At 54.7% G+C, this 26,205-nt stretch overlaps 9 protein-coding genes across 9 annotated transcripts; 6 read left to right on the top strand and 3 right to left on the bottom strand.

Annotated features, from left to right (window-relative positions):
• Positions 1–70: 70 nt before the first annotated feature.
• On the top strand, positions 71–829 carry NCS54_00102900 (Hypothetical protein; the record flags this gene model as incomplete). The annotated part of the gene is made up of 2 exons (XM_053146664.1): positions 71–600; positions 655–829. The coding sequence occupies 2 exons, from the start codon at positions 71–73 to the stop codon at positions 827–829; spliced, it is 705 nt and encodes a 234-aa protein (XP_053002639.1).
• A 605-nt stretch (positions 830–1,434) lies between these two features.
• NCS54_00102800 (DNA replication complex GINS protein SLD5) lies at positions 1,435–2,211 on the top strand (the record flags this gene model as incomplete). The annotated part of the gene is made up of 3 exons (XM_053146663.1): positions 1,435–1,559; positions 1,618–1,798; positions 1,852–2,211. The coding sequence occupies 3 exons, from the start codon at positions 1,435–1,437 to the stop codon at positions 2,209–2,211; spliced, it is 666 nt and encodes a 221-aa protein (XP_053002638.1).
• Positions 2,212–2,717: 506 nt separating this feature from the next.
• Positions 2,718–3,470, top strand: NCS54_00102700 (Hypothetical protein; the record flags this gene model as incomplete). The annotated part of the gene is made up of 1 exon (XM_053146662.1): positions 2,718–3,470. One exon carries the CDS (start codon positions 2,718–2,720, stop codon positions 3,468–3,470), a length of 753 nt encoding a protein of 250 aa, XP_053002637.1.
• Positions 3,471–3,841: 371 nt separating this feature from the next.
• On the bottom strand, positions 3,842–7,849 carry NCS54_00102600 (Hypothetical protein; the record flags this gene model as incomplete). The annotated part of the gene is made up of 1 exon (XM_053146661.1): positions 3,842–7,849. One exon carries the CDS (start codon positions 7,847–7,849, stop codon positions 3,842–3,844), a length of 4,008 nt encoding a protein of 1,335 aa, XP_053002636.1.
• Positions 7,850–12,852: 5,003 nt separating this feature from the next.
• NCS54_00102500 (Hypothetical protein) lies at positions 12,853–13,709 on the top strand (the record flags this gene model as incomplete). The annotated part of the gene is made up of 3 exons (XM_053146660.1): positions 12,853–12,854; positions 12,935–13,469; positions 13,521–13,709. Coding segments are annotated over 3 exons (726 nt in total).
• A 111-nt stretch (positions 13,710–13,820) lies between these two features.
• NCS54_00102400 (Hypothetical protein) lies at positions 13,821–15,569 on the bottom strand (the record flags this gene model as incomplete). Its single annotated transcript, XM_053146659.1, has 1 exon — positions 13,821–15,569. The coding sequence occupies one exon, from the start codon at positions 15,567–15,569 to the stop codon at positions 13,821–13,823; it is 1,749 nt and encodes a 582-aa protein (XP_053002634.1).
• A 324-nt stretch (positions 15,570–15,893) lies between these two features.
• On the bottom strand, positions 15,894–18,478 carry NCS54_00102300 (Hypothetical protein; the record flags this gene model as incomplete). The annotated part of the gene is made up of 4 exons (XM_053146658.1): positions 15,894–16,869; positions 16,924–17,214; positions 17,268–17,944; positions 18,065–18,478. The coding sequence occupies 4 exons, from the start codon at positions 18,476–18,478 to the stop codon at positions 15,894–15,896; spliced, it is 2,358 nt and encodes a 785-aa protein (XP_053002633.1).
• A 1,265-nt stretch (positions 18,479–19,743) lies between these two features.
• On the top strand, positions 19,744–20,587 carry NCS54_00102200 (Hypothetical protein; the record flags this gene model as incomplete). The annotated part of the gene is made up of 3 exons (XM_053146657.1): positions 19,744–19,888; positions 19,935–20,227; positions 20,282–20,587. The coding sequence occupies 3 exons, from the start codon at positions 19,744–19,746 to the stop codon at positions 20,585–20,587; spliced, it is 744 nt and encodes a 247-aa protein (XP_053002632.1).
• A 679-nt stretch (positions 20,588–21,266) lies between these two features.
• NCS54_00102100 (Hypothetical protein) lies at positions 21,267–22,501 on the top strand (the record flags this gene model as incomplete). The annotated part of the gene is made up of 2 exons (XM_053146656.1): positions 21,267–21,657; positions 21,753–22,501. 2 exons carry the CDS (start codon positions 21,267–21,269, stop codon positions 22,499–22,501), a joined length of 1,140 nt encoding a protein of 379 aa, XP_053002631.1.
• Positions 22,502–26,205: the final 3,704 nt, after the last annotated feature.

Here is a 26,205-nt window from a genome sequence, read left to right as displayed (position 1 = left end):
GGTTGTTCTTTCGCCGCTTGCCGCTTAGACTTGGACTCGAAACAACTCCATCATCTATCATCTAAACACAATGGCAGCACACCCTCTTCAGCGACTCACGTCGCCCTCCCGCTCCGTCTCACTCCTTCTTCACGTTCTTGGTTTGGCCTCGTTCAGCTACAACTTCCACTTCCTGATGGTGTGGGAGACGCCTCTTTCTGAATCATATGGCTGGCATTTCCAATTTCTCACCATCATCGGCCTCACTGCATCTCTCATCGCCTTTGCCCTTGGAGTCTTGGCCGACCTCACTCTGAGCCATGCGCTTTTCCAGGCCAAGAACGCCGTGGCCGTCCTCGCTACGCCTCTAGAGGTTGTCATTTCCATCCTCTACTGGGGCATTAGGTTCATCGACCCCAATCTGCTCATGGCCGACGACTTTGTTCTGGACATGTTACCGGATATGGGCTTCCACCTCGCGCCGGCTGTCTTTTTGACACTTGATCTGATCCTTCTGAGCCCGCCGTGGACCATCCCAGCCTATACTATCATGGCAATCAGCACGGTTGTTGCGTTTGCCTACTGGTACTGGGTCGAGCTTTGCTTCAGTCACAACGGATGGTAGGTCCTTACGCGGTCTAATGATGAGATACGATTATGCTTACTCAACAACAGGTACCCATACCCTCTGTTTGAGCTTCTATCTACGGAGCAGCGTGTGCTATTGTTCACCTTTTCTGCTGGGTTGGTTACCGTCTCGTCCTCATGCCTCAAGTGGGTTTACGCGCGAGTCAATGGTTACCAGGCTGCTCAAAAGGAGGCTTACAAGCCTCTCAAGAAGGTCCAATGATTTATTCATGGTGACTATATTAGTTACTCCCAACCAAAATCACAAGAGAACAGAGGCTTCATGGCATTACTCGTCCTGATGGCAGTGTCCGAGAGCAGGAGCGGGATGAAGGACGGCGAGAGAGAAAACGAGGCGATAGACGACAGAGATGGTTATATAGAAATCTCGCAGTCTAGAATAACGACGTGGTAGGGCAATATAATCATCAGATGTAGGTACTTGTAAGTCGAAGTGCATGGTCTGAGAAGACTACAAGAAGGGTGAGGATTGAGCAACGCCGATGACTTGGTGTTAATGGTGCAGCCTTCTAACATAAGAAATAAAACGACATATTCATTTCTCTAAATATTGGCGCTGAATATTCGCTAAGAGTTTCCTTGGTATGGATGACATGTTCTTGTTTATCGATGAGACGGAGGCAAGAGTCAAGGTGCGAGATGGCGGGGACTTTCGCCCCGCTCCCACAGAAACTGTGCTTCTCAAACATCACCAACCAACCCCACCACCACCTGTACTTCAAGGCCGTTTTACAGCAAAACACTGCAGCTTGCGCTAGCTCACACAGTTTCGGCCTCTTCCATTGCTTCGCCAGTATTTCTCACGTGATGGATATCGACGACATTCTCCGCCAGGTTGACCCCGTCTCCCACGGTGTCCCAAGTGAGACGCGCGACCTGCAGGCCTTGACGCGTCTCTGGGTCGCCGAGCGCTCAGCGCCAGAGCTGCTCGAGTGAGTAGAAATGGATGGATACTAGTCTCGAATACTGTGACTGACTGGTTTTCTGCAGATGGCCCACTGATGGCCTGTTTGAGCGCGTCAATGCCCGCATCAAGTCCCAGATCGAAAAGGTCGAGGACATGACGGGCGACATGGACCCCAAGACAAACTTTGCCCTCATCGTTATTCAGACAGAGTTGGAGAGGTACAAGTTCCTCGTCAGGAGCTATCTGCGAGCCCGCATTGCCAAGGTCAGTTGCACAGGCTCATGGGCCAGAACACGCAGCTAACTGTCTCCTTCAAGATCGACAAGCACACCCTCCACTACCTCTCAAGCCAGGAACTCAGGGAGAGGCTCTCCCCAACAGAGGTGGCCTACGCGACAAGGCACCAGGCTCTACTGCACAACCACTATCTCTCGTCCTTCCTGGCGTCGTTTCCGCAGCAACTGCAGAATCTCAACGACACCGCCGGCAACATCAGCATGATTGACTCGCCCGACCTGGACACTGCCGTCTTCATCCGTATGCTCAAGGATAGGGATGTCCACGGCGAGGGCACCGACGCCGACGTTACTCTTCCAGCAGAGAATGGCGACATCCTCATCCTCAGATGGTCCAGCGCCAAGCACTTGGTCGAAGCGGGTGACGCCGAGCTCGTGTGAGCCCAGACTCATTACTTCCCGGGGCCTTTATCTATTCGACTGCTCAGTGAATGAAGCTGGACACACAGCAATTCTGCTCACATAAGCCACACAAGGCTGGTCCAACTGATATATAGGCTGAACTGCTGTTTCATCATCAACCCTAACACCACGGGGCACGCGGGCTCCATCCAAGTCACGCAATTGGTTCCTCGAGACTCCAAGTATTCATTTTTGATCACCATGACTCAATATTCAGAGGATTTTGTCATCAAGACTTGGTCTAGGTGGTTTCCCAAAAGGGTAATCAATCTCAGAGTGGCCTCGATGCCCTAGTCCAATCACGGACTTAGGATTCATGAACGGCCAACATCGGAGATAGCATCTCAAAGGCGACGGCATGTCTTCAAGATGAGTTATTCAAATCATCTATATGCCATTCTCGATGGTATAAAGAAGGACCTCATTCCTCGATGAATTGGACATATCAGATCACATCAGCACAGCACCTCAATCAACACACAACCATGTCTTCCAACACCATCACCCCCGAAACCACCATCGTCCTCGTCACCGGCGCCAACCAAGGCATCGGCCTCGAGGTTGTCAAGAAGCTTACGGCTGAGCATCCAGACTACCACGTCATTCTCTCCGGCCGCCGCCCAGACGCCGTGCAAGAGGCCGCCTCCTCCTTCCAGGCCCAAGGCCTCCGTGTCTCCCCCCTCGTCCTCGACATCACCTCAGACGAGAGCATCGCTGCTGCAGCCAAGTCCATCCAAGACACCTACGGCCGTCTTGATGTTCTCATCAACAACAGCGCCATTTCGGGCCTCAGCTTGAACGTTTCTCCCCGCGCTCGCATGCAGACCGTCTTCGACACCAACGTCATCGGCACTAGTCTCGTCACAGACGCCCTGCTCCCGCTCCTCGAGCGCTCGAACAAGACGCGCCGCATCGTCTTTGTCACCTCCGCCCTCGGCAGCCTGGCCCAAAAGGCTGACCCGGCGTCTGGCCTTCACAAGCCTGACTATGGCGTCTACACGTACAGCAAGTCGGCCTTGAACATGATGGCCCTTCACTACGCCATCAGATATGAAGACGATCCGCAGTGGAAGATCAACATTGTCTGCCCGGGACACCACTGCGGGACCACACTGAATGGATTCCGGGGAGCTGAGGACCCCAGCCTTGGAGCTGTCAGCATTTGCCAAGCTGCCACTCTTGGAGCGGATGGCAAGACGGGCACATTTACGGATGACAAGGGCACCATTCCTTGGTAGATACTCGAGGCCAGTAGCTGAGCTCATCATATAGATCAATGCGAGAGACTCGTGTTAAACGTGCATCCGTCGTTATAATTTGCCTGATATGGTATCCTCTGCAAAATGTTATGCCTCGACTCTAAGTGCTACGAATACGTGCGTAAAATCAATAGTCGGCCCAAACGCCATCGCCAGGCTGTCACCTTGGTGCACAAGCCGGCAACTTGCTCCCTTTACTCTCTATGTGTCCATATATCCTATCCTATCCTGTCCAATCCTGTCCTGTCCCGTCCTGTCCTATCCTTCTTTTCCTCATTTCATTCATGTCTTGAAATAAAGTCTAACGAATGGCTGAAATCAATATCCACGCATCATCCAAGAGATCGAATCTAAACCTGGCTGTGCGAGGTGCTGGGTCGTCCCTCCCAGACACCCTGTCCACGCTGCTGCATTCCTTGCCAGCGGTATGGCATCAGGGCGCTACGGAGGCCGACGCTGTGTAGGCGTCGCTGATCCTGTAGCCCGACAAAGCCAACTGAGCCAGCTGAGGGCTGACGGCGGTGGCTCGAATCCTTGTGCCACACACCGCTGGCGCTCTTGGGAGGCTCGCCAGTGGGGGATTCATCACCGTCGCGGTGGAAAGGTTCCGCCTCGATATCGAGGGTCAGCGCGGTTGAGTAACGGCGCGAAGGGAGAGTGTTGGTACGGGGACGAGGACGAGCAAGTACCAGGGGAAGATTGGCACTATCAATCGAAGGAGGGGCTGGTCCTTGGTCCTTCTCGGACACAGGAGGCGTTCCGAAGTAGTCAGGCGTAGGGAGCGCGTTGAGAGGAGCCGAGGCGATGCGTGGCAGCTCAGCACGTCCGTCGCGGAGAGCAGACGAGGGCTCCAGGTTGGGGGACTCTGAGCCATCAGTGACGGCCGAGTCAGGGATTTCCTCGAGAACTGTCTCAAGGGGAGTTGCAAGCATCTCGGTAGGCGTGGCAGGGATAGACGAAGCTTCATCGTCGTCCACAGGCTTGGGCTGCTCAATCGCAGCCGCATTCACTTCCTGGGCGACTTCAGGAGACTCGGTGATTTCGACCTTGGGAGCATCAGTCTCAGATGGCTTCTCAGAGGCTTGCTCGGCAGCAGGTACAGCAAGGGGTTCTTGCAACAAAGGCGAAGATTCCACCTCGGCGCTTTCGGCAACGGCAGGCGTTTGAACCTTGTCCTCCTTGGCTGTCTCCTTGGCCTGCTCCTCCATAGAGATGCCGGAGTCGCTAGATCCTCGAACCGTCTCGGGCAGGGCGTCTTCGGCCTTGTGGGACAGCTCCTTGGATTCCTCGGGAATGACAGGTTCCTTGGACTCGACGACCTTCTCCTGAGCAGGCTCCTCCGAAGACTCCGGCTTGGGTGCATCAACAGTAGAAGTCTCCGCAAGTGGCTCAGTAGGCTCCTTAGACTGAGGCTCCTCGACCTGAGAGTGAGTTGAGGGAGGCTTAGGGAAGTCATTGATAACAGTCTCTTCCTGAGGTTTCTTCGAGGCGACGTCGCTTTCTGTAGCCTCAAGAGCGACCGGGCTGGCCTTTGGAGTTTGCACTTCAGACTCGTTGGCCAGATGTGTCTCCTTCTCATCCGCCTCAGTCTTCTCAGCAGCTACGACAGGGACAGCAGGCGCAGTGGCCTCAGCTGTCTCAGCGTCTCCACGAAGGCTGGCTGGAGGGGTGGTCCCGAAGCTCGTCTCAGATCTTGTGTGAGGCACAATGGCCTGAGGGTCTGACGGAGCATCGCGAGCATCGACCATCTCCCACTGCTCATCTTGCGAAGTATGAGGTGTCTCATTCTTCTGGGCAGTCGAAGCGGGAGCTTCGGTAGGTTCGGCAACCTGAGGTGCCAAGTCAACAGACTCCTTCTCAGGAGCGACCTCGATTTTGGCATCAGGCTCAGCTGCCTTAGGTGCCTCAACAGGTGTTTCCGTCTGCTTGGGAGTAGGTTCCTCGGGCTTGAGCTCTTCGACCACAGGCGAGGCCGGCGTGCTCGAGTGTTCCAAGACACCCTCAGTTGGAAGCTTCTCTTCAGCCGCCTTGGCCTCTTGGGTCTCAGGCACAGGTGCAGGCTTCTCAGGCTCTTCTTCCTTCTGGGCGGCTGGGGAGACAGGGGCGTCATCCTTCTTGGGCTCAGCCAAAGGAGAGTCCAAGCCGCCAGAGAGGTCGGGCATGCGAGTATCAAGAGATCGGCGAGCCGCTCTTCTTTCCGGGGTCTCGATCGGAGGCTCTTTTGTGAGCTGGATGGGCTCGTCGTCGTCATTGATAGGACGATGGAATTGGACCACTCCGCTAGCAATGGCGTCCATGTCGGACTGCTCTTGGTAGATGATCCTACGTCCGTCGTCGATGATTCGAAGTCCCTCGTTGGACTGGTCCTGGGCCAAAGCACGCGAGGACTTGGGGGTTACAACGATACTGTCTCGGGGGCTGATGCTATCAGTATCCACCAAGCTCGGAGTAGACGGGGGTTCGGACTGGTTCTCGTCGTCTGCGATGAAGTCGGCCATGTAACCGTTCTTCTTGGCCATCTCGAGACCAGATGGTACTCGGCGCAGGTCAGGCGAAGGAGCTGCTGGCGAGGGAGGAGCCTGGGGGCTATCTCTCAAGTTCGTCTGGCCAATCTTCTTTGACAGCGTATGCTCGGAACGGGAGCTGCCCAGAGATCCCGACATGGAAACCTCAGACTCAGGTCGGGGGAGTGAGGCAGAAGCGGTCAGCGAGGGGGTGGGCGCAACTGACGATGTGGCTCCAATTGATGGAGGGGGTACAATCGACGATGCCGCTCCGATGGAGGAGGCAGCAGCACCTCTTGACTTGAGACGCAGGTTTGGTAGCGTGTCAGGACAGTCAATGGCGCAAGTGTCCTTGCACAGCATCGTGATATCGGAACGGATGCGCTCCTTCAGGTGAGCCTCGAGGGCCTTTCTCTCCAAGTCAGGAGAGGCAAACTTCTCCAGAGGAATGCTATCATCCCCACCAGCACCGTCAAGGAAGCCATCGTAGATGAGGTGGCCTCGCTTATGAACGGTCATGGTGGCGAGCGCATCCTCATGGTGCTCCAGCACGTTGCTGATGCCAGTTTGAAGGCGTTCCATGACAGCCTCAATGGTTTGACGGCAATAAGTGACCGAGTGGTCAAGCCGAACAACAAGAGGTTCGTGAACAGACCAATTCTTTCCACGGAGTTCACGGATAGTCAGGGTGAGGTCATCCAGAGAACGCATAGACTTGTCAGTCATATCGCGAGCCTTCTCCAGCTTGGCCTTGACCTGGTTGGCGAACTCGTCAAAGTCGCGACCCTGAGGATCATTAAACAAGACCTTGCTTGTTTGGATGCGATGGGAAAAGTAAGTGTAATCAGGGCCAAGGTTGTTGCGAACCTTGACCATGATATCGACGGCTCCATCCTCAATGTGGGTGCAGCCACCGCTACCCTCAAACCCATTGCAAGTCTTGTGGCGCTTATCGAATTTGCGCTTACAAGAGTCGACAGGGTCAATTACGAGGTTGGAGACACGGGTCATCAGCTCCTCGCCGAGAAGCAGGGTCAGGGGGGAAGGCTGGCGACTATCAATCTTGATAGAGGCATTCCGGTTCTCTGGGTAGCGGGTGGCACAGCGACTGCGCAAAAAGAGCTCAATTGTATAGCCCGAAACGAGTTCGAAAGATTGGGTGTCGTTGGCGAACCGGGATCGGGGAATGCAGGCGGTGGATTGCGGTCGGCCGGTGCACGGCCGGACAGTTTCGGACTCGGCGTTGGCCGGCTCGGGATCGGCAGCGTCAGACCACCGGAAGCCGGGATCGTGGCGCACCAAAAACAAGCCAACAATGCGGTCGGTAGCATTGACAACTTCGCGAGCGTCGTCATGGGTCAGCTCGTACTCCTGGAAAGAGCGTAGCGACTTTTCTACAAGAATGAGGCCATCGCGTTCCACGCGGTATGTGATGCGATAGCGCAGTGGCTTGACATCACGATGGGGCTTGCGGAGTGGGTCGAGAGCGGTAGAATCGTGGCGTGTGATAAGCTCTGCAGAGCAATGCTGGAGGCGCGAGAGCAGCGCTTGGCAGATACGATCCGAGGCCTTCAGCTGAGGTGAGGCCTCATAGTCGCGTACGTGCTCGGTGCCGATTGGGCTCTCAAACTTGACCTGGACGTGTACTCGGAGGCCGGGCTTGACGTTGGCGAGCTTCTGAGAAGATGAAGTTGAAGGCAATACGACAGACGACGGCCGGGGGAGGTCCGAATTTCGGGTCTTTTTCCGGCCTAGGAGCGGGAAGCGGCGCTTGGTACCCGCTAAAGAAAATGAAGGCGACGAAGATGCGACGGAGTGTCCGTCTCCCGAGGTACTCGGCCGTCGGAGCGGCATCTTGGGTCGATTTCACGGGCAGACTCGTTTCCTAACTTTTTCTCCGTGATCGATTGGAAAGGTGCGCAGGTGTGAAAGTGAAGGTTGGGGTTTCGGTCCTCAATGACACGAAGGGTCCATCGAGGACGGCGCAGGCACGATTGGAGGTTCTGGAGAACGAGGCCGAAGGTGGAAGAGGTCAATTGGCGACAGAGGGCGAGTTTAAGAGAAGAGAAGGAGAAAAAAGATTCAAATCGCGAGGCTGGAAGAGTAAAAAAGAGGCAGGAAAAGCAATGAACAAGCGGAGGCGGAGGCGGGGATGCCAGTTGCGACTAGTTGAGTGATCGACTGAGACCTGGGCGGAGTCGCAAAAATCTCGACAGCAGGGGAAAAAAAAGGGCTCGGTCGGTCAAGCTCGGTTCCAGATAACGAGAGGTTATTAATGGATCAATGGCCGGAGAGGCTTTCCCAAGATTGTGCAGCGCAGCGCAGTGCAGTTGGTGGGTGATGTGCTGGGCGCGCAGTAGTTTCCCCCGATCTAATGCGATGGACGTTGAAGGGCAAGAAAAGGTCGTGGCTGGTCCTGAAGGCGGTCGGCCTGCAAGTGAGCGAGCTAGAGTGAACCGCTGGAGCTTGAAGGATCTCGAAATGGAAAAGAGCGAGTTCTCACTGGCGAGCAAGAGGGAAGAGACTGGAACCTGAGGGGAGGGGCGCATGAAGTGCGGCGGGTCACTTTTAAAGAGGTTTATCGCATCGCATGCTTCTGACCTGCGTGCTTGCTTGCGTGCGCGCCCCATTCATTGCTCATTGCTTGCTTCTCGCCTAAGCACTGCTGGAGCCGCTGGTGGCTCATTGCCTTGGCTTGGCCGTGCCCGGTAAAGCAATGCTCATGCACCAATTGATGCCGGTGCCAATGACTGGATGGATCGATTTCCCCCCGGGTCAGATTGGCAGGACCCGAGCATCTTGCCCGTGTGCCTCTGGGCCAAAGTGGACTGTCAATCTTGTCATGATCCAACCTTTTGCTGTGCCGGGACGCGCCGGCGTGGAGGGGGAGGGGGGTGGTCCCTGTGGACTCCTGTGAAAGCCTCCGTGGGTTCTTCGTAGGCAGGGTTGTGCATCATGCCACGCCGCGCTGACCGTGAGGGCGTGACCCATGCCTTCCGGCCGGGTTGAAGCCCGTCGAGTTCGTGACGGGGGAGGGTGTGGTCTGATGTCGGCCTTTTTCGTGCATTGTCGTCAATCTCTCAGCTTCGGCCGGTTCCTGGCTACGCCGTACCTGAGATGATGCCTGAGGCGAGTATCTTTTGGTGGATAGGTACCTAGGTCGGTAGATATCTTCAGTTCCATGACTGAATCCAGGCCGTGCGCACCTGCCGTCAGCGTCCTTGGCCATCACACATGCTCGGCCAGCACCCGTAACCCTCTGTGGGTTCAGCGGATATTGGGGGTTGGTCACCCATCTCCAGGCGGCATGGCATCCCCCAAAAAGCAAAATGGAAAGTCCAACGTTGGTCCAAGTCCGTGCCTGTACCTGCCCGTGCCTGCTCTGCCTGGTGGAGGCAGGCACAAGCTCGGGCGCCACTTGCCTCCTTCCCCTTCCTTCAACGCCCTGGCTCATCGTCCGATATGGGCGGGTTCAACTTGTCTTGAAAACTTAACTCCTAGGATTCCCAACTCCAGGTTCAGTCTCGGGCTCGAGCTTCCTGCTCGCCTCAGATCAGAATCCAGAAGCCAACTGTGTTCTTCTCCATCTTTGGTTTTCTAGCCTCCTCAGCTGAGAGGAAGTCTCCATGGATACAGCTGAAGCAGGACCCTTCAGGGTCTTTTCTCCTGTCAGTGTCCTCTGTTCCCGTTCTCGCTAATACAGACGAACCCCTCTCTTCATCTCGTCTTGCTCTCAGGTCTCGGCATCTGGGACGAGTAAAAGAGGGCGATCGGGGGATTCATCCCTGCTCCCGGTCACAATCCACGCCACAGGTTACTCGCATACCAGGTCTTGACGATCACGGGAGTGGGATTGTGATACCTAGCGGTGATTGATGATGGATCCTGAGCATCTGACCGACCTGGATCCATGGTGAGTTCGAGGTCAGCCAGCCTCTTGGAAGTTTCTTTTCCTGACTCCGATGGATTGGTTGGCTGCATTCCGGTGGCATCATGTCTGATCTTTTTTGGTTTTTATTGTCTTGATTCTTGTTCGCTCATTTTGGCTCGGCAATGAGTAGCCCGATCAGAGCTGGCCAACCAAACTCGAGCCTTTGAGCCTTAGACCCCTACAGGCTGCACCACTCCATTCCTCTCGATACCACAGTCTTGCAGAAGCAGCAGCGAGTGGACGAGATTGGAAAACAACATAGTCTCAGCCAAGCCGTGCCTCAATTGTACAACGAGTTCGAGACAGAAGGTCTGGCCAACCCGTCACCCACGCCCTGCGGACACATCCCGCGCTCCCTGCAATGCATTGACTTGCCCACGCTGCAAGGCGCAATTTGGCGGTTGGCCGCTGCTCTGGTACAAAAGAAAAACCTTCAAAATCTGAAAGCTCTCGCATGAGCCTGCGTGGGTTGGCACCCGGTTAGCGATGGGATCCTTGAGTCCAGGATCCAGACGTCACCATCTGCCCACTGCGAATTGTCCCAGCCATTGGTCCAGGTCTGTTGCTCATCCAACTTGCCAAAGTCGGATCATGCTTGCGCGGGCTTTCCAGGCTTCTCCATTCTTTTGGTACGGGGTGCCATTTTACACACATTGCGTTGCAGCGCATTGCAGGGCTGAGACTCTTCCTCTTCTGTCAGATGTGATTCCTCGAGTCTTTGTCTTGTTTCTGAGGTCCTCTTTAACCATAGCCCGGCCAATCCTGCTCAACTCAACCCTGGTCTTCCATCCCTGCCCCGTTGATCCGACATCCAACTCCCGTGCCTCGACAATCGCCAGAACCGACACATACCACAACAAGAAACTCTTCGACTCGATGAGCATCATACATCCGAGGTCAGTGCCTGTTTACCAACCCATGTTTCCATCCACCCGATTCTCTCCGGCTGCACATGCCAGCTTATCGTCCATCTACATACCCTACACCAATACGGCACCTATCATCCCGCATCTTCCCCTTCTGCCTCATGAGATCGCACCACTCTTCCTTACTCGGACACTGCCTCGCATTCCCTACTTGTTCAGTTGTCCCCCGCTTCAACGGCTGTCTCCATCCCCTCACATACTGTACATGAACCCGTGCACAAGTTGTCTCCGATGCACCGGGACCGGCAACCCCATCAAAGTCTTCCCCGGCTTTCATCCGTCTGGAGCAGACATGCCTCGTTATCGGTCACGACCAGGACTTGTCCCGATGATGACCGGCACCCGCCGGCCGTGCTCAATCACCCACTACACCGACCTGGCTATGTCCGTTCATTCCCGGTATAGTTGTCTGACTTTTCGGAGCCAACCTAGGGCTCATCTGGAAGAATCCTGATTAATGGGCACTGCCTACCTGCCATATAGGTTAACTCTCCACCCAGGGCAGCATAAGTCCGTGACTGTAAATCCAGGCAACATAGAGTTGCAACCCACGTAGAATCACCACCCCGTAACTCTATAGACTGCAAGCGGCTTTGCCGGGAACCATCTGACCGGCACAGCCCGAAAATGATCATGAATCGGGATTCGGTAGCGGCCACACGGAATTGTATCGGCATGGTAGGTCCCATGAACTGTCATGCTCTCCTCAAAACGCTGCACCTTCATCCGTCGTCAACGTGGCATTGAGGCAACAACGACAACAACAACAACAACACCCAAGCTGTCGTGGCCAACTCCAAGACGAAGGAAGTCCAAAGAGGAATTTTTGGATTGAGGCCCCATGCAGCAGAAAAGCCCACTCATGACCCCGGATTCCAACCGGCGTCGAAACTCGGCTTGCTTGGTGCCACGTTCTGAAGATCCACGTCACTGCAGGTAATTAATAAGGCATCAAACAACATGACTGACTTGCATGAGCAGATGCGAATCAACTGCGGAGCGCAAGCGAAGGGCGCCTAAGACTCCCAAAGGACACTAGTTAGCGACAAACAACAGGGAGTCCTTGGGTCCTTGACGTTGGGCTAAGCTCCTGGCAGGCGAGCTAGGAGCTGGAGTACCGGTAGTCAGGGCCAGGAAGTCGTGGCCATGGCCTCCTTCCTGGGCCTCGAAACCAAAACTTGCCTATTTGGGTAACCCACTCCCGAAATAGAAACACCATGGAAAACTCGCGATATCTGTTATTGAGAGTAAAAAGAGAGATGCAAAGAGCATCAATGAGCAAAAAATAACAGTTGACGGCGAATGGGATTGCTCCCGCCAGGGCTTGAACCTGAGACCTTCGCATCACCGATATTACAGTGTAAACTGAAGTATTAGTACGACGCTCTAACCAACTGAGCTACGGAAGCCGATCAACTGTTGAAGGTACTGTCCATTTCGCGGAATATGTCAGTTCACACCCTGGAGCTTCTGAGTTGAGGTTGCTGCACCTATCCAACAACACCTCCAGAGCCCTGTTCCTTGGCCGAAGGAGACATAGGTGAATTATTTCATGTGTCTAGCTCTGTTGTGCAACTCGGTAGAGCCCACCAGTCATACCTTCGATAATCCCCTGATGAGAAACGGCAACATACCTAGGCATGTGAATACCAGTGTAAACATGAACCCCTGTTGAGGAAGTTATTTTTTTTTATTTTATTTTATTTTTCAAAGGCCTATCGGACAGGACTCAGATGAGCATCAAATATAACAGGTGGTAAGTGCAAGGTCGGAACTATGATTTAATATTGCTTTGTAAACCCTTGTGGAGTGAATCAAAGTCGAGGAGCGGGCTTGTGTCCCCATTACATCGATGCAATGGGTTTAGGGATGCCTCGGTGCCGTGTCTTCTTCGCCTGACGGCTTCAGCTGTTCAGGGGAAGAGTGGCTGCCACACTGGGCGCGTCCTGTAGAGCGCCTTGAGAGGAGGTTTCGACGGCAAGTCGCATAGCAAGCAATAGATGTGGGTGGCTATTTCAATTCAAGATTGAACTTGCTAATCCTATTTGTCGAATTTGAGCTAAAGAGAGTACCACAATTTAGGAATACCCGTCTATTTGAGAATCCAACCGGCATCTTGCATTTGGGACATGCCGCCAGGCGTTCTGCGGCGAGTTGCATACCGCGAGTTAACAGCATTCGTGCGCGATGTCAAAACATTTCAGGCCTATTCACACCTCATTTACTCAACACTTTCCACTTTCAACACACTGCTGGTAGTTTATCTTTGCCGACCTTTGGTTCACCTTCCTCTCTATTAAACTACTCGACCTGGACTCAGGGCTCGCCTGACTTAGAAGCCTCATCTGCCAGCCAAACATACAAGACAATGTATCAACTTCGACGATTTGCCACCTCGATGTATCGCTGGATCAAAAATGATGCAGCAGGAGAGTCATCCAAGGTGTTCGCTGACCTGACTGTCAGCTCTGCGAATCCCTCCAAATCCAAGCGCAAGGTCTGGCTTGTCACCCAGTGGAAGGTTTACATCCAGAAGGGCACTTTGGAAGACTTCCTGCGTCTCTGCGTCGACCTCGGTCTCTCTGGTGACCTTGGTACCAAGAAGAAGTGCCGCAAAGTATGTCAACATGCTAGTATATAGAAGCATCTCGAGATTGACTTGCGCCAGGCGATCAGGGGTGTGAACGTCAATATTTGGCAGTTCCTGCGGAGCAACAAAAAGCCCGATGATGTCTGGTTTTTCAAAAACAGATACGGCCTGATCAGATACACGAAAAACACCAAGTCCTTTTACCCAAAGGACAACCTTGGCAAGGAGGATCCGGTTAGGGACTTATTGAGGGTTATGGATGAATAGCCAGATGTGTGTATGTTGTACGTTAGGGGAATCAAGTCACCGGGGATGGACAAGCCACACAAGCAAACAAGTTGTCGATAATCATACGCCGTTCTCATGCTCATTATGTGCCTAACTCCTAATCTCCCACAATCGAATTTTACCCGTGTCGTTTCCAACCGCCAGCAAATCACTCTGTCGTCCAAAAGCAACCGCTGAGATTCTACCAAGAGGTGTCTGCTCCGTGGGCCAGTTACGGTAGACCGTGCAGCTCGGCAGATGCACCAGTCGTAGCGCGTCCTTCTTGTGCTGGCTTCCAAAGGCCATGAGCTGGCCATCGGGGGAGAAGGCAATGTGTGTGATGGGGGTGACGAGCTGCTCAAAGACTCGGGCGGGTGTCGGTCGCTCCTTAATGGTAAACTCCTCTGCGTTGGGCACAATGAGTTCGGCTCGGTCGTAGATGTTTGTGATGCCACTGTTGGAACCGATGGCAACCCAGCGATCCTCGCCTAGATTCGTCGGGCCTTGGTGGCCACCGAGAGCTAGGACGATACCGCCAACACAACCCTCGTCGTTCCAGACACCCACGAAAGAACGGGACTCCATGCTGTACTCGCCAACCTGTCCGTCCTTGCCCAGGATGGTCATTCCGTCTCCAGTGCTCCACCAAGCAAAATCAGCAATTCCGTTGACACTCGAGAGTCTGGCAGCGGCGATCCACTGCATTGATGTTGTGCTGATTACGTTGATGATACCGCCGCCCTTCTTGGTAGAAGCCACAATCGCCATATATCTACCGCAAGGGCTGAGCTTGAATCGTTCCATGGTCTTGTGCTCCAGTCGGTGGCCGAGAATCTGCGTCGTCTTCTGCACCGTGCCCGACTGCAGGTCCCAGTGGTGAAAGTATTTCCGTCGTCCAGCGAAAAACACCCTGTCGCCCTTGGGATACATGAACTCGGCCCTTCGCACGTCAACCTGCTTGACTTGTACCGACATCAACTGAGGATTAGGCGTGGGATGCGCGGAGGGTGCGATGTGGTGAAGGTACAGAACAGATGCTGTGCTCGATGACAGGAGGACTGGGTACTCTGGGTGGAAGGAGAGGGAGGTAACAGGGGCCTTGTGCTGGTCTGGAATCTCTCTCGTCCTCTGGATGTCGATAACTTCGGGTCGTAGTCGTCGCTTCTTTGTCGATCCAGCTCCAGCCAGGCGGTTGACGTCGCGGAGAAACTTCTCGAGGGGCTGGGCAGAGATCTCAGAGTCGGAATCGCTATCGGCATCAGAAGAGTCGGAAGCTGCAGAGGACCGTCGCCTCCTCTTGCTAGGTCGCCCGTCTGCTTCGCGAGCCCATGCCGGCGCTGGGTTCAGTCGGAGGTACTGCTGTCGCAATCTTCTGCTGTACTCGGTTCCGTTGACGAGGTCTTCGGCCTCCGTTAATCGCAGCTTTCGTAGGCGCGTGGCTCCGGCGAGAGAGATGACCAATCGTTCGTCGTCGCTGTCTTCCCAAGCGGGGGCATTGCCGTCTACAGGCTTCGTAGACTTGGTGACTTCAGCGCCTGCGGCTGGCCCAGAGCCCGTGTCGAGCATGAAAAGATCCGCATCGTCGACATCCTCCAGCCCAGCAGTGTCCTGCCCCACGAGCTCAAGCTCCTTGCCCTCTGCCTCCTTGCTAGAATCAAAAAGCCAATCGTCCTTGAACAATTGCGCTCGGAAGCTCGCCTTGTTGCCCAGGACCAATCGCTCCAGCTCCTCTTCGTCCGAGTCCTTGTCGTAGAGGGCGACGGTCGGTTTTTGCTTTGGAACCTCATCTTCCGAGTCGAAATGATCCTCGCTCTCAGAGGACGTGAGGTCCTGCATGTCTTCGTCTTGTGGCGGCGCCATTGTTGCTACTGAGTCTCGCGACGGGTGGGAAGTCTGTAGGTTCTGGCTTGGGCGAAATGTCGATGGGCGTGGAATTTTTTTAGAGGGTCCTCACAGCCTTGCATGAGCGACGGGCTGTGATAGGCTCGTCTTACTAGTGGGAGAGCGGAAAGTTGACCAATCACGTGTAAGTGATGCGGAGAGGCTGACAACAACCCTAACCCTGGAAATATACGAATGCATGAACTTCATGAACGTCAATGAACTTGAATATACTCGTGTTGATGCCTAGGGTATTCTTATATATTTCCCATTCCCTTTTCAATCCCCCTTCAAACGTCCCAATCATAGAGCTGCCGCCTGCGCCAAAACCTTCTCCAGCCGGTGCAAGTCGGGACTCACAGACTCTGGAGACTTGAGTGTGAGAACAGAGCCCGCCTGGGCCACGTCAATCAGATTCTCAACCTTGCCACCCTGAGCCAAACCAGAGATCAATACGCCAAAGAATGTGTCGCCGACTCCATTGACGGACACGATCTTCTTGACCCTCTCAGCGGCTGAAAACATCCTCATGTATAGACCGCCAACGCTTGGGTGATCACTTGTCGCTCGAGCAAGAATGTACTCTTCAGAGTCGGGGTCCTTAAGTCGAGGGTCGTCTCGGCCAAGGATAGTGGTCAGAAGAACGCCCTGAGGTCCAAGTTTTGTCACGATAGTCGGGATATAGGGGAGGAGTTGAACAGACTGAACGGGGACTCCTGCGTCTGTCAGCTCTGCCGAGGTAGCTCTGACGAAGCGATCCCGAGCTCCCCTCATTCCAAAAGCATCGATGACGTCAAACCACTCAGGAGAGTCAAAGTAACCATTGTCACGAGCCGCAGTATACATGGCCTCCAACTCATAGCTGTTTGGCGACGCGATATCAACAGTGGGCTTTGGGAAGACCCGAAGCTTCGGGTGTCCCTTCTGGCGGCAGAAGAGGTTCATCGACTTGGCTGTCGACACGGGCTCGAAGGCGACCTTGCAGCCTTGATCTTGACCTGCCTTTAGCCAAGCCCGTATGTCCTTTTCACTCCAGTTGCCATCGACCACCAACCACTTAGGCTTGGTGCCTCGGACAGCGGATTTCCAGTACTCGGGAAATGAGTGATGCGTGAAGATTCCCATGTCGGCCATGGCCATGACCAGATTCTTGTTGGCATCGTTGACAGCAACGTATTGGGCTGTCCTGTTGGAACCGTGATACTCGTGCCCAAGCTGTCGGATGTAAGTCGTATCCAGACCCGAGGCCCTGAGCCCGTTTAGGACAGTCTTTCCAGCGCTGGATTTTGCATCAGCATTTATGCGAGGGTCGTCTTTCCGACTTTTTACTTACACATCGTCGCCGATCATGCTGCAGAGTCTAACTCGGGCATGCTTGCTCACGGAGTGTGCAGCAAGCGCGACGTTGTGGCCGACGCCTCCGATGGACTGGCTGATGCTGGATGGATTCGAGGTATGGAGGACAGGGGAGGCATCGCCTGACTTGGGGGCGGAGTAGTCACAGCTCAGGTCAATGGCTACGGACCCGGCGACAAGGATATCGGCCTTGCTATCCGCAGCGACATCAGGTTCCTGGGGCTGAGAGGGGGCAGCAGGTAGAGCAGCAGGTGTTGCATTGCTACTGCTACAATTAGAGTTACGTTATTCCCAGACCATGCAATCATCGCCGCAACTTACAAAGTCTTCACGGGCTCGGACCCGGGAGACATGAGCTTCGATAGCTCGACTGCGACGTTGGTGGCTCGGGTGATGTTGGATGTCACTAGTTCCTTGTTGGCGATGACCGCCTTCTCCCCCGTGAGCTGCTTCAGCCTTCCCAGGATGTACGGCGTGTTGGCGCTTCCAGTGAAGCCCTTCTCGTTGGCCTCCCTGACAGCCTGCTCGATGTAGTCCTGCATCTTGGGGGCTGGGATGCCGAACTTCTCGGGAATCGGGTTCGCAAAGAGCAGACCCGACTCGATGCCGAGCTTCTCCTGGGCCAGGATGATGGCAGCGGCCTCCTTCTCGGTGTAGACAACAGAAGGGCTCTTGACACCGCTGTCCCGGGCCCAGAATGCAGGAAAGTCAATATTTCCAGACCTACCGTCGGCAAAGGTCGACACATAAGCACCCTGGGTCTCGAGGAACTCGAGAGTCCTCGGGATGTCGAGGAAACCCTTGCAACCACTGCTAATAACGGCAACCCGGGTTCGGCCCAGCTCGGTGAGATCAGCAGAGATGTCCATCGAGTCCTGTCCACCACGATGGACACCACCCAGGCCACCAGTGCCAAAGACTCGGATACCGGCGAGCCTTGCCAGCAGCATAGTTCCGGCGATGGTAGTTCCTCCATGAATCTTACGTCCTGTGAGTCCCTAGATAGTCCGAATTAGTCATGTGCGATGATTGCTGGGTGCATGAAAGCAAAGAAATCCTCTGATTGTCGACGATTATAGCCGAACTATCATCGTTCGCAAAAACAAACTCCCTCTTACCATTCCCGTGAGGTAGGCGATATCTCTTCTGGATGCCTTGACAGCACTTCCACTCTCAATCATCCGAACAACCTCCTCTGGAGAGGCACCGACTTTGGGCACTCCATCAACAATGGCAATAATAGCCGGGATACCTCCATGGCTGCGGACGAGCTCCGAGTGCTCACGGGCCAGGTCATTGCCCAACGCTCCGTGGGTGTAAATGGTTGACTCGAGAGCCACGACAGGCTTGTTACTGGCAACAGCGTCGGCAACTTCATCCGTGACCTTGAGCAGCTCTCGTACGCCAGCCAGTGACGCGGCCGCGCTCATGAGGCGGCGCTGGGCATGGACCGGCCGAGCCCCGGGGCCGGAGCAGCGCCACATGGAAGGGCCATGCCGGGAGATAAGGCTGGGTAGCCGCGGAGTCAGCATGGTGCCGGCTAGCTAAGCGGTAAAGAAGGCGCAATTGGTAACTTGTAGGGAACCCTTGATGAATGGCGTGGTTGATGTGATGTGATGAGCAAGCAGAGTTGTGTTGGTGGATTGGTTGGCGGGGTTGATTTGATAAGCCAATATGGATGGAGATGGAGGTTATCAAAAGCTCCGATAGGCGAACTCGCAGCGCTTGCCACTTGAACAACGTAACAAGGACCAGTAAGAGACAATTGCCCGAGTCGAGATTCGTAGGATTCGATGGTGTTTGTCTAGAAAAAGCTCCACAAGATGCACGCAGCCTGATTTCCAACGTCCGTTCTGCGAGCCAAAAGCCACGCTTTCGGGGCCCTGGGGCTAGAACACAAGGAAGCGGGCGCCTCACTCGGCCGTCGGAGGGCGCCGTCGGTAACGACGAAAGTGGCTCTCTTTTTCTGTTCCTGTCCCGCCAAGAGAGAAAATGGAAGGGCAAGAAAAATGCCATTTCTCCACTTGATTTCTTTCCGCTGTGTGGGTGAGTGGAGTCCTTCAACCGCCACAACCGATCGATGCGAGTTTGTGGGATCTGGATCGCCATGGTTTTTCCTTTTCCTTGACGTTATGGATCCTTCGAGAGTGTTGCCATATGGATTGGATGTTCAACTCGGCTATATCGAGGACACATATATGCGACCAAAGCAACCTGACCTGTCAAACTCGCATGGTTTGACATGACATGAACCATCTCTAGAACGTGGTTTCAAGGGTTGCTTCGCGTCTGCACAGATTGGGTCCCGTGTGCTTGTCAAAGTCTCTTTTATGCAAGCTAGTCCCTGCCTCCGTTCGAGTTAATTCACAAATAGTTGTTGGGCCGCCATCTGATCCCTGCCCAGGGCTCGACTTTCAGACTTCAGATGAGACAGACATGGATCTGAGGGAATGGACTTGCTTTTTGACAGGCGCAAGATGAGACATGCCGCGGAATATTCTACACCGACTCTATATTTACTTCTTGACTTCTCTCTGACACTGATAGAGCATCCTGAGGCATTGGAAGAATACACACATGATTAACCGGCTGAATATCCGTGTCATCTCGCTTCTCTCTTTTGCCCAGAAATGACCCCTCCAAAAACGCCTGTCCAGGGTATGGACACACCTATCTGGAGAGATTTGACGGACGTCATTTCCGGTTTCAAGTTGTAGATATAGGCAATTAATTCCATCATGATTCCTTTGGTGATTCTCTCCCCGGTTTCACACTTTTACTGTGCACATCTGCCATCATGACAGTGTCACGACTGCTCGTGCCGCTGCTGTTCCTGGCTGGACAGTCGCTGGCGGGTAACTTTACCATTTCCAACGGCCAGATCTTCACCCCTGGCTTCGTTGTGCTAAATGCCCCTCAACCAGACACTCCTTTGGGAGGTGGTAGGTAACATGCGCTCGACACCAACGCTCTGCTAATACCCTCAAGACACGCTACATGTCTCTATTGACGTGACGGCCAACGGCAAGCTACCGCTGCCACCATACGAAGAAGATGCTCCCAGCCAGATTTTCAGCATAGAGATGTTTCTCTACAGTTACACCACGAGACGCAACTTTACTATCTCGAATGGCACGGCTAGCGCCAACAACGCGAGCCTCGGCGATATCATGGCGCAGGAACCCCACAGCACCGTGAAACACGTCAACTGGATCTGGCCCGATTGTTTGGTGGGCGACGGCAAGCCGGAGGATGACGAGAGCGACCGGGGCATTTATAATGTATTTGAATGGTATCTCGCCCCAACTTACATGATGCTGACTTATATACTGTAGATCTCTATCCGGCAAAATTTTAGACTCAACGGCAATGACTACTATACCATTTTCGACGTCCCTATTTCCGTCACTAATTCGATCGAAGAGGATGACGATCGCCCCTCTTGCGACGACTTGTCCAATGAGCTGCTTTCATATGAAGATGTCGACGCAGAGACGGCTAACGAGGTCGGCGTACTGTTTGCCCCAGGAGATGCGACAGAGGTTGAGGCGGGGGACAAGGACTCTGGGGCGTCGATCGCCAATCTGGGGTTGATGGCATATGCTGGGGGGTTGGTGGGCATAATGGCTGCAATCCTGTAAATATTGACCGTCGTTAAATATCTGGCCGCCCTTAAGACGGAGCTCCTACTTGATCAAGCCCGTCCACCGCTGCCCAAGACATTCCAACCTCAATGATGGCTGTTGAAATAGCCTATCCCATCTACGCCACCAACCAGCATAACTCGGCTAGCCAATGCAGGTCACCACTTCGCCAAACCAACCAGCCTCTCACAACCCGCTCCCATCCTCCAACGGCGGCCCATTGCGGGGTTGACCATGCCTCGCCGAGGCTGTCCGTCACGGTCCGTGTAAGTGATGCACTCACTGCAACATCGCGGATCTGCCCTCTTGGTCCTCAACAGGCAAACATTCGCTAGCCGTGTCTCGGCTAGAGCACTATGCCGAAAAGTTGGCGAATGGCTTTCCCAACGCAGCTCTGACTCTCCACCCCCTCGCAAACAGCTTGCCCAATGTGTAGTAAACTCTCACGGACGCCATCATGGGATAGCGTGCCGAGGCTCCAATGAAGTGAAAGCAGGAGCTGCGAGCTCGAGATGCGAGAGCTGCCATTTTTGTTAAAGAAGAGACCATCACCCGTCCGTTGATTCCGTGGCTTCGCACTCTAATTTCCTTGAGAACTCGGCTCTCTATCTCGCGAGCCGGCGATACCGTTCATCACTTACACGTCCATCCGGCCCCACCGAGCATCACCACCGTCATGCCGATGCATCAAGGTCTGATTCCACGCGAGGGCTTCTGTGCCGATGTCGTCCTTCGCCTCTTCCGTCGTACCGTGCTAAACCCGGCCCTCTTGTTCCCACTTGTGCTGCTCGCTCGCTTCACAAAGTCGGGCCAAGACCTCGCCAAACTCCATCCCGCCTCCCGACATCTCGGGACGCTCTTCTGCGTCGCCCTTGCCCGCTGGGCCAGCGATTGGGCGTCGGAAAAGGCTCAAAATAATTGGGTCAACGACAAGTATGATTGGACTCGAGAGATTGTGCTGGTAACTGGCGGTGCCGGAGGCATCGGAGGCCATATGGTCAAGCTGCTCGATGAGCGGGGCATAACGGTCGTGGTCCTGGATGTCCAGCCCATGTCCTTCGCCGTCTGTCCGTTCTCCCGCCTCAATCTCCGTTCTCCGGACCCCGGTCCGGAGGTGCAGAGTAAAGAGTGAAGTGAATGATGCTAACTTTAACGCGAGCAGCGGCCAACGTGCACCACTTTCAATGCGACCTTCGCTCGCCCGAAAACGTGGAAGCCGTGGCCGAAAAGGTCAGGGCTCAGGTCGGACACCCGACTGTCGTCATCAACAACGCCGGCGTGGCCCGGGGCAAGACGGTATTGGAAGCTGAGCCGGGCGACGTCCGCTTCACTTTCGACGTCAACTCGCTTGCACCGTTTTGGACGGCCAGGACGTTTGTCCCCGATATGGTCGCCAACAACCATGGCATGATTGTCACTGTGACATCGTACGCCGCCTGGCTGACGATTCCCAACATGGTTGATTATGGAGCTTCCAAGGCCGCCTCATTGGCTCTCCACGAGGGCTTGACGGCCGAGCTGACTACGAGATACAACGCCCCCAAGGTCCGGACGGTGATAGTCCACCCGGGCCACACAAAGACCGCTCTCTTTACTGGCTATGACCAAAAAACGGACTTTCTCATGCCGCAGCTTGAGCCTGAGACTGTGGCTGACGCCGTCGTCAAGCAGGTTCTCACAGGACGCAGCGGCTACGTTGTTATCCCGGGATTCGGCATGATTCTGTCCGCTCTTCGTATGCTGCCGGATTGGTATGCCATTCCACTGAGAGCCAAGGCGCAGTCGTATATGAACAACTTTAGGGGTAGACAGGTGATTGAGGACGTGGACGCCGCTTATGAGGACGATCATCATCTTAAGAGGGGCACAAATGATACGACTGAGAGCGCAGTGCTGGTCCCTGGCGTCTAGGCCGTTGTCGGGGGCATGATGAATGATGCAGACGCTGCTAGGAGAAGGTTAGCTGGCCAAACGTGGCGGGCTGAAGCAAGAAAGCCTCGGCATGCCGGGCATCTGTCGAGCTAAACAAGCTCCATAGTAAGAGGGACGAGGCAAGGGAGAAGGCCAAGAGAGAAGCCAGTGAGCGGGGAGTTGAGAGTTCATCGTGTCCAACAAGTCCATAATGGATGTGGGTTGCATAACTTCCATGACTAACATACCGTACGACGCTCAGATATCGATTACAATCCCAGCAACCAAAAGAAAAGAAAAGAAAAGAAAATTCTTTATGAAAAATTCTTTTAGCCGGTGATAGAGATAATCGCAAGGATCTGATGATGGTGCTGCCACAATCGACCCGAGTCAAGGGATTTCGAATTGGACAACGGGTATTCGAGGCGGGGCTGCAAAGGGAAGGCAAGGGACCAGGCCAGGCACTGGCTCTATCTTCGGTGTAAAAAAGGTCCGACAAGAGGACACGGAGCTTGCTTCGCCTTACGAACCTCCCATGTAAGAGAGAGGGCGTGCGCAGGAGCTTGGGCGTCAAAGTCCGAGTCCGTTTCTGCTTGTCTCCGGGGTGAGGCTCGGGATCCAATATGAAACGGCACGAGAGGCAGGCCCGTGCATCGTATCGTCTCCGGGACCGACGGTTGGTACCTGGGTACATCCACATGCATAGCAGGCTCTAGATTTGGTCGGGGATGCGTTTGGTGGTGTTGGTGATGGCTGTTGGCCGTTGGCATTGCGTCTGGGCGAGCGAATCCCCGAGTCCGACAAGGTGCCGGTGCATATGAATGTTGCCAGGCTCGAGTGATGGTCAGGCATGGATTGTGCTTGGTGATTCGATCAATTGACGGACCAACAGGCGTGTGTGTATATACCGTAGACGAGAGAGTGAGTCCAGCTACCAGGCGCAAGATGCGCTCGCTTACTGCGGCGTCAGCTCAAGACAGCAAAGCACATTGCCATAAACGGCGGCGGCAGCGGCAGCGGTAGCGGTAACGGAACATAATCGACTGCGGACGGGTTCAGGGTCTCGCAGGGTATCCAGCCTGCCGGACCATCATGAGATGATCATCGTTCGCTGCATGTCGTGGCGAGGGACCCATATTACCATTGTCAATTTGACAGTTGGGGCTGCTCCCAGGGCAGTAAGTAGTTAGTTACATAGACCGCATCTGCGGGACTAGGACTGGGGTCCAACGGCTGGATGACGGGAGATGACTGAAGAAGGAAGCAGAACCTGAGCGTTATCATCTGGCAAGGCGGTGTTGCTGTTGCTGTCCCGTAATAAGCCATGAGCCGCAGATTGGATACTACAGTATCCATGGTTGACGCTGCGAGAAATCCCCGACCATCAGCATGGCAATAAACATGAACCACGGCAGAAGCCAAGACCTGGCCGTGTCAGCTTGAATGAACTACTGCCAGATCCCATCTGGATCATGGACCGAGAGCCCTACGAGTCGAGTTAGTGCGGACACGAGAGCATATGATGTTGGCTCTGTTGCAGATTTGCTCCGAGTCCCCGAATCCCCACGCCTGCCATCTCAGCTGGAGCACGTCCGTCTGCCGAGCCATCTGTGTGCTGGCCAAACCCGTCATCTATCTGGCGAAACGTCGTGGGAACGGCCGGGGAAACCGGTGTGGGAGATGGGCTGGGTCCGCCTCACCCGTGCTGGGCCATGGATGGCTCCATCTGATGACTGCCTCGCAACCAGTCCAGTCCACGTACGTACGTACCGTACATAGCCTGTCCTGGCCATGACGACTATCGAACTGAAAGAGTTGCGAGCGCGAGAGAGGGCAGGCGGAGGAACTCTACATGAGGCCACTTCAGACCCCGACCCTCCATCACTCAGGTGCTGGCCTTGTCCAGCTCACTGCACCATATACCAAAAGGGCAGAATAGGTTAGCATATGCGGACAGGACGTTGCACGAAATACAACCTACAGCCCAGAAAGTAGCTGACCCCCAGTACCGGAGCAGTCAGTCACACAGCTCTCACACACACGCACGCACGTTTTCATCGGAACTAGCAGGTGCATGAGTGGATTCGCCCAGCAACGGCGCAAGCTCGGCACGGGTTCAACGTCTTTTTGTCTTGGGTTGTGAAGATGGTGGTGGTCACAGTACGTACTGTTTGCATGTGGTGATGAATGAGGAGGATTGGTCTGGCCTGGGCGCATAGCGTGGGCGAGCGTTCTAGGCGGATCTTTGGATCATGTTGCTTCTTTCCCCTCATGCTGTCTGTATCATAGGTCCATTCGTAGAAGCTGTCAGCATCTCCCCGGCGGCTTCTGGACTTGTCAATTGATCTTGGCTACAGATGCTTATTTCCGCACTCGATGGAGACGGGGCGCTTGAGGCATCTCTTGAATCAAAAATGCGGGCATCTTTCTTTTTTGTCTTGCTGCTGCTTCTCCAACAACAAACTCCATTCTTGCTTCATCTTAGCGGGCTGCCCTCTGGGGTCGACCCAGCCGCAAGGAACATTTGTCATTCGGCGACCAATCAGATCCGTCCATCATCTGGCGGAGCCGGCGCTGCACAGGCGGATGTGGACCCCTCGTGGACTTTCGAGGACTCTTGAGGGGATCCAGGCCAAGAGAAAAAAGAGTCAAAGTCAAGGCCGCTACTGCGCGGGCAGGGTCCCAGGAAGGGCCCTGGAAGCTACCCAGACCCAGTGGACCGTGTCAACCGTGTCGGCTGAGTGGACCGTGTGGGAGCGCGCCAGCAAAATCTCCCGCGAAATCAGCCCATTTCTGTCTCCTCATCAGGTCTTGCGGCGCATGTCCCCGACCCGCCTCCGCCTGCTGGGCGCTGGCGACAATCGTGTCATGCCATTTTTTTTTCTGAAGGCAATTGTGACCCGACTTCCACCTGCCCTTTGCCCTTTGCCCTTGGTCTTTGGTCCTTGGCTGGTCCTTCCTGCCTGACCCTGTCCGTCCTTTTCACTGATCCCCCTTCCTTCTTGCCCCGAACAAGCAAGTGCCCAGGTACAGCAACGGTACAGCCTACCTATACCTACGACAGAACGGTACACCCCCCCCTCCCTCGTCTCGTAGCCCCCGGTCGCTACTTCCCACCATCCCCGACTCTCCGGCACCTGCCCTGTCTGCCTGCGCGCCCGTTCGTCGGTCGGTCTTCCCTACCTGACCTATATCTGCCTTTTGGGGTCGGAATAGCTTCATACTTAGTCCTCTCTCCCCTCTCTTCTTCTTCTTCTCTTCTTCACCTCGGTGTCCCCCTCCGTGCCCCGTCGTCCTCGCCCTCGGCCCCGTCGTCGCCGTCACCGTTGTCTCGCCGTCGTTTGTCGTGGTCCTCTTTGCGCCTGCGTGCCCATCAGCCCGTAGCTTGTCAGCCAGTCACAGCTCGTCCAATCGTCGCCTTGCCCCGCGACGCTCGACAGCCCCATCTATCATCCACTCTCCAACTCGTCGATCTATTCTATCATATATCCAATTAGTCCTGCGCTCCCCTCCCGCCGAATCCAACAAGTCCCCTTCGACGTTGTCGATTCTTTGATCCTGATATCGGCCCCTCCTAAAATCCGCATCGAACCCTGGTTGCGAGGATCCCTCAAACGACAGCGGGGAGCTTGGACAAATCCCCGAAGAGTGATACGGCACTTGTCGACCGCGTGGACGGACCATCTCGGAGGATATCACCTCAC

The sequence above is a fragment of the Fusarium falciforme genome, chromosome 1, assembly GCF_026873545.1.
Source record: "Fusarium falciforme chromosome 1, complete sequence".
Lineage (NCBI taxonomy): Eukaryota > Fungi > Ascomycota > Sordariomycetes > Hypocreales > Nectriaceae > Fusarium > Fusarium falciforme.
The sequence above is the reverse complement of the archived record's forward strand: the minus strand, read 5'-3'. Positions and strand labels throughout refer to the sequence as shown.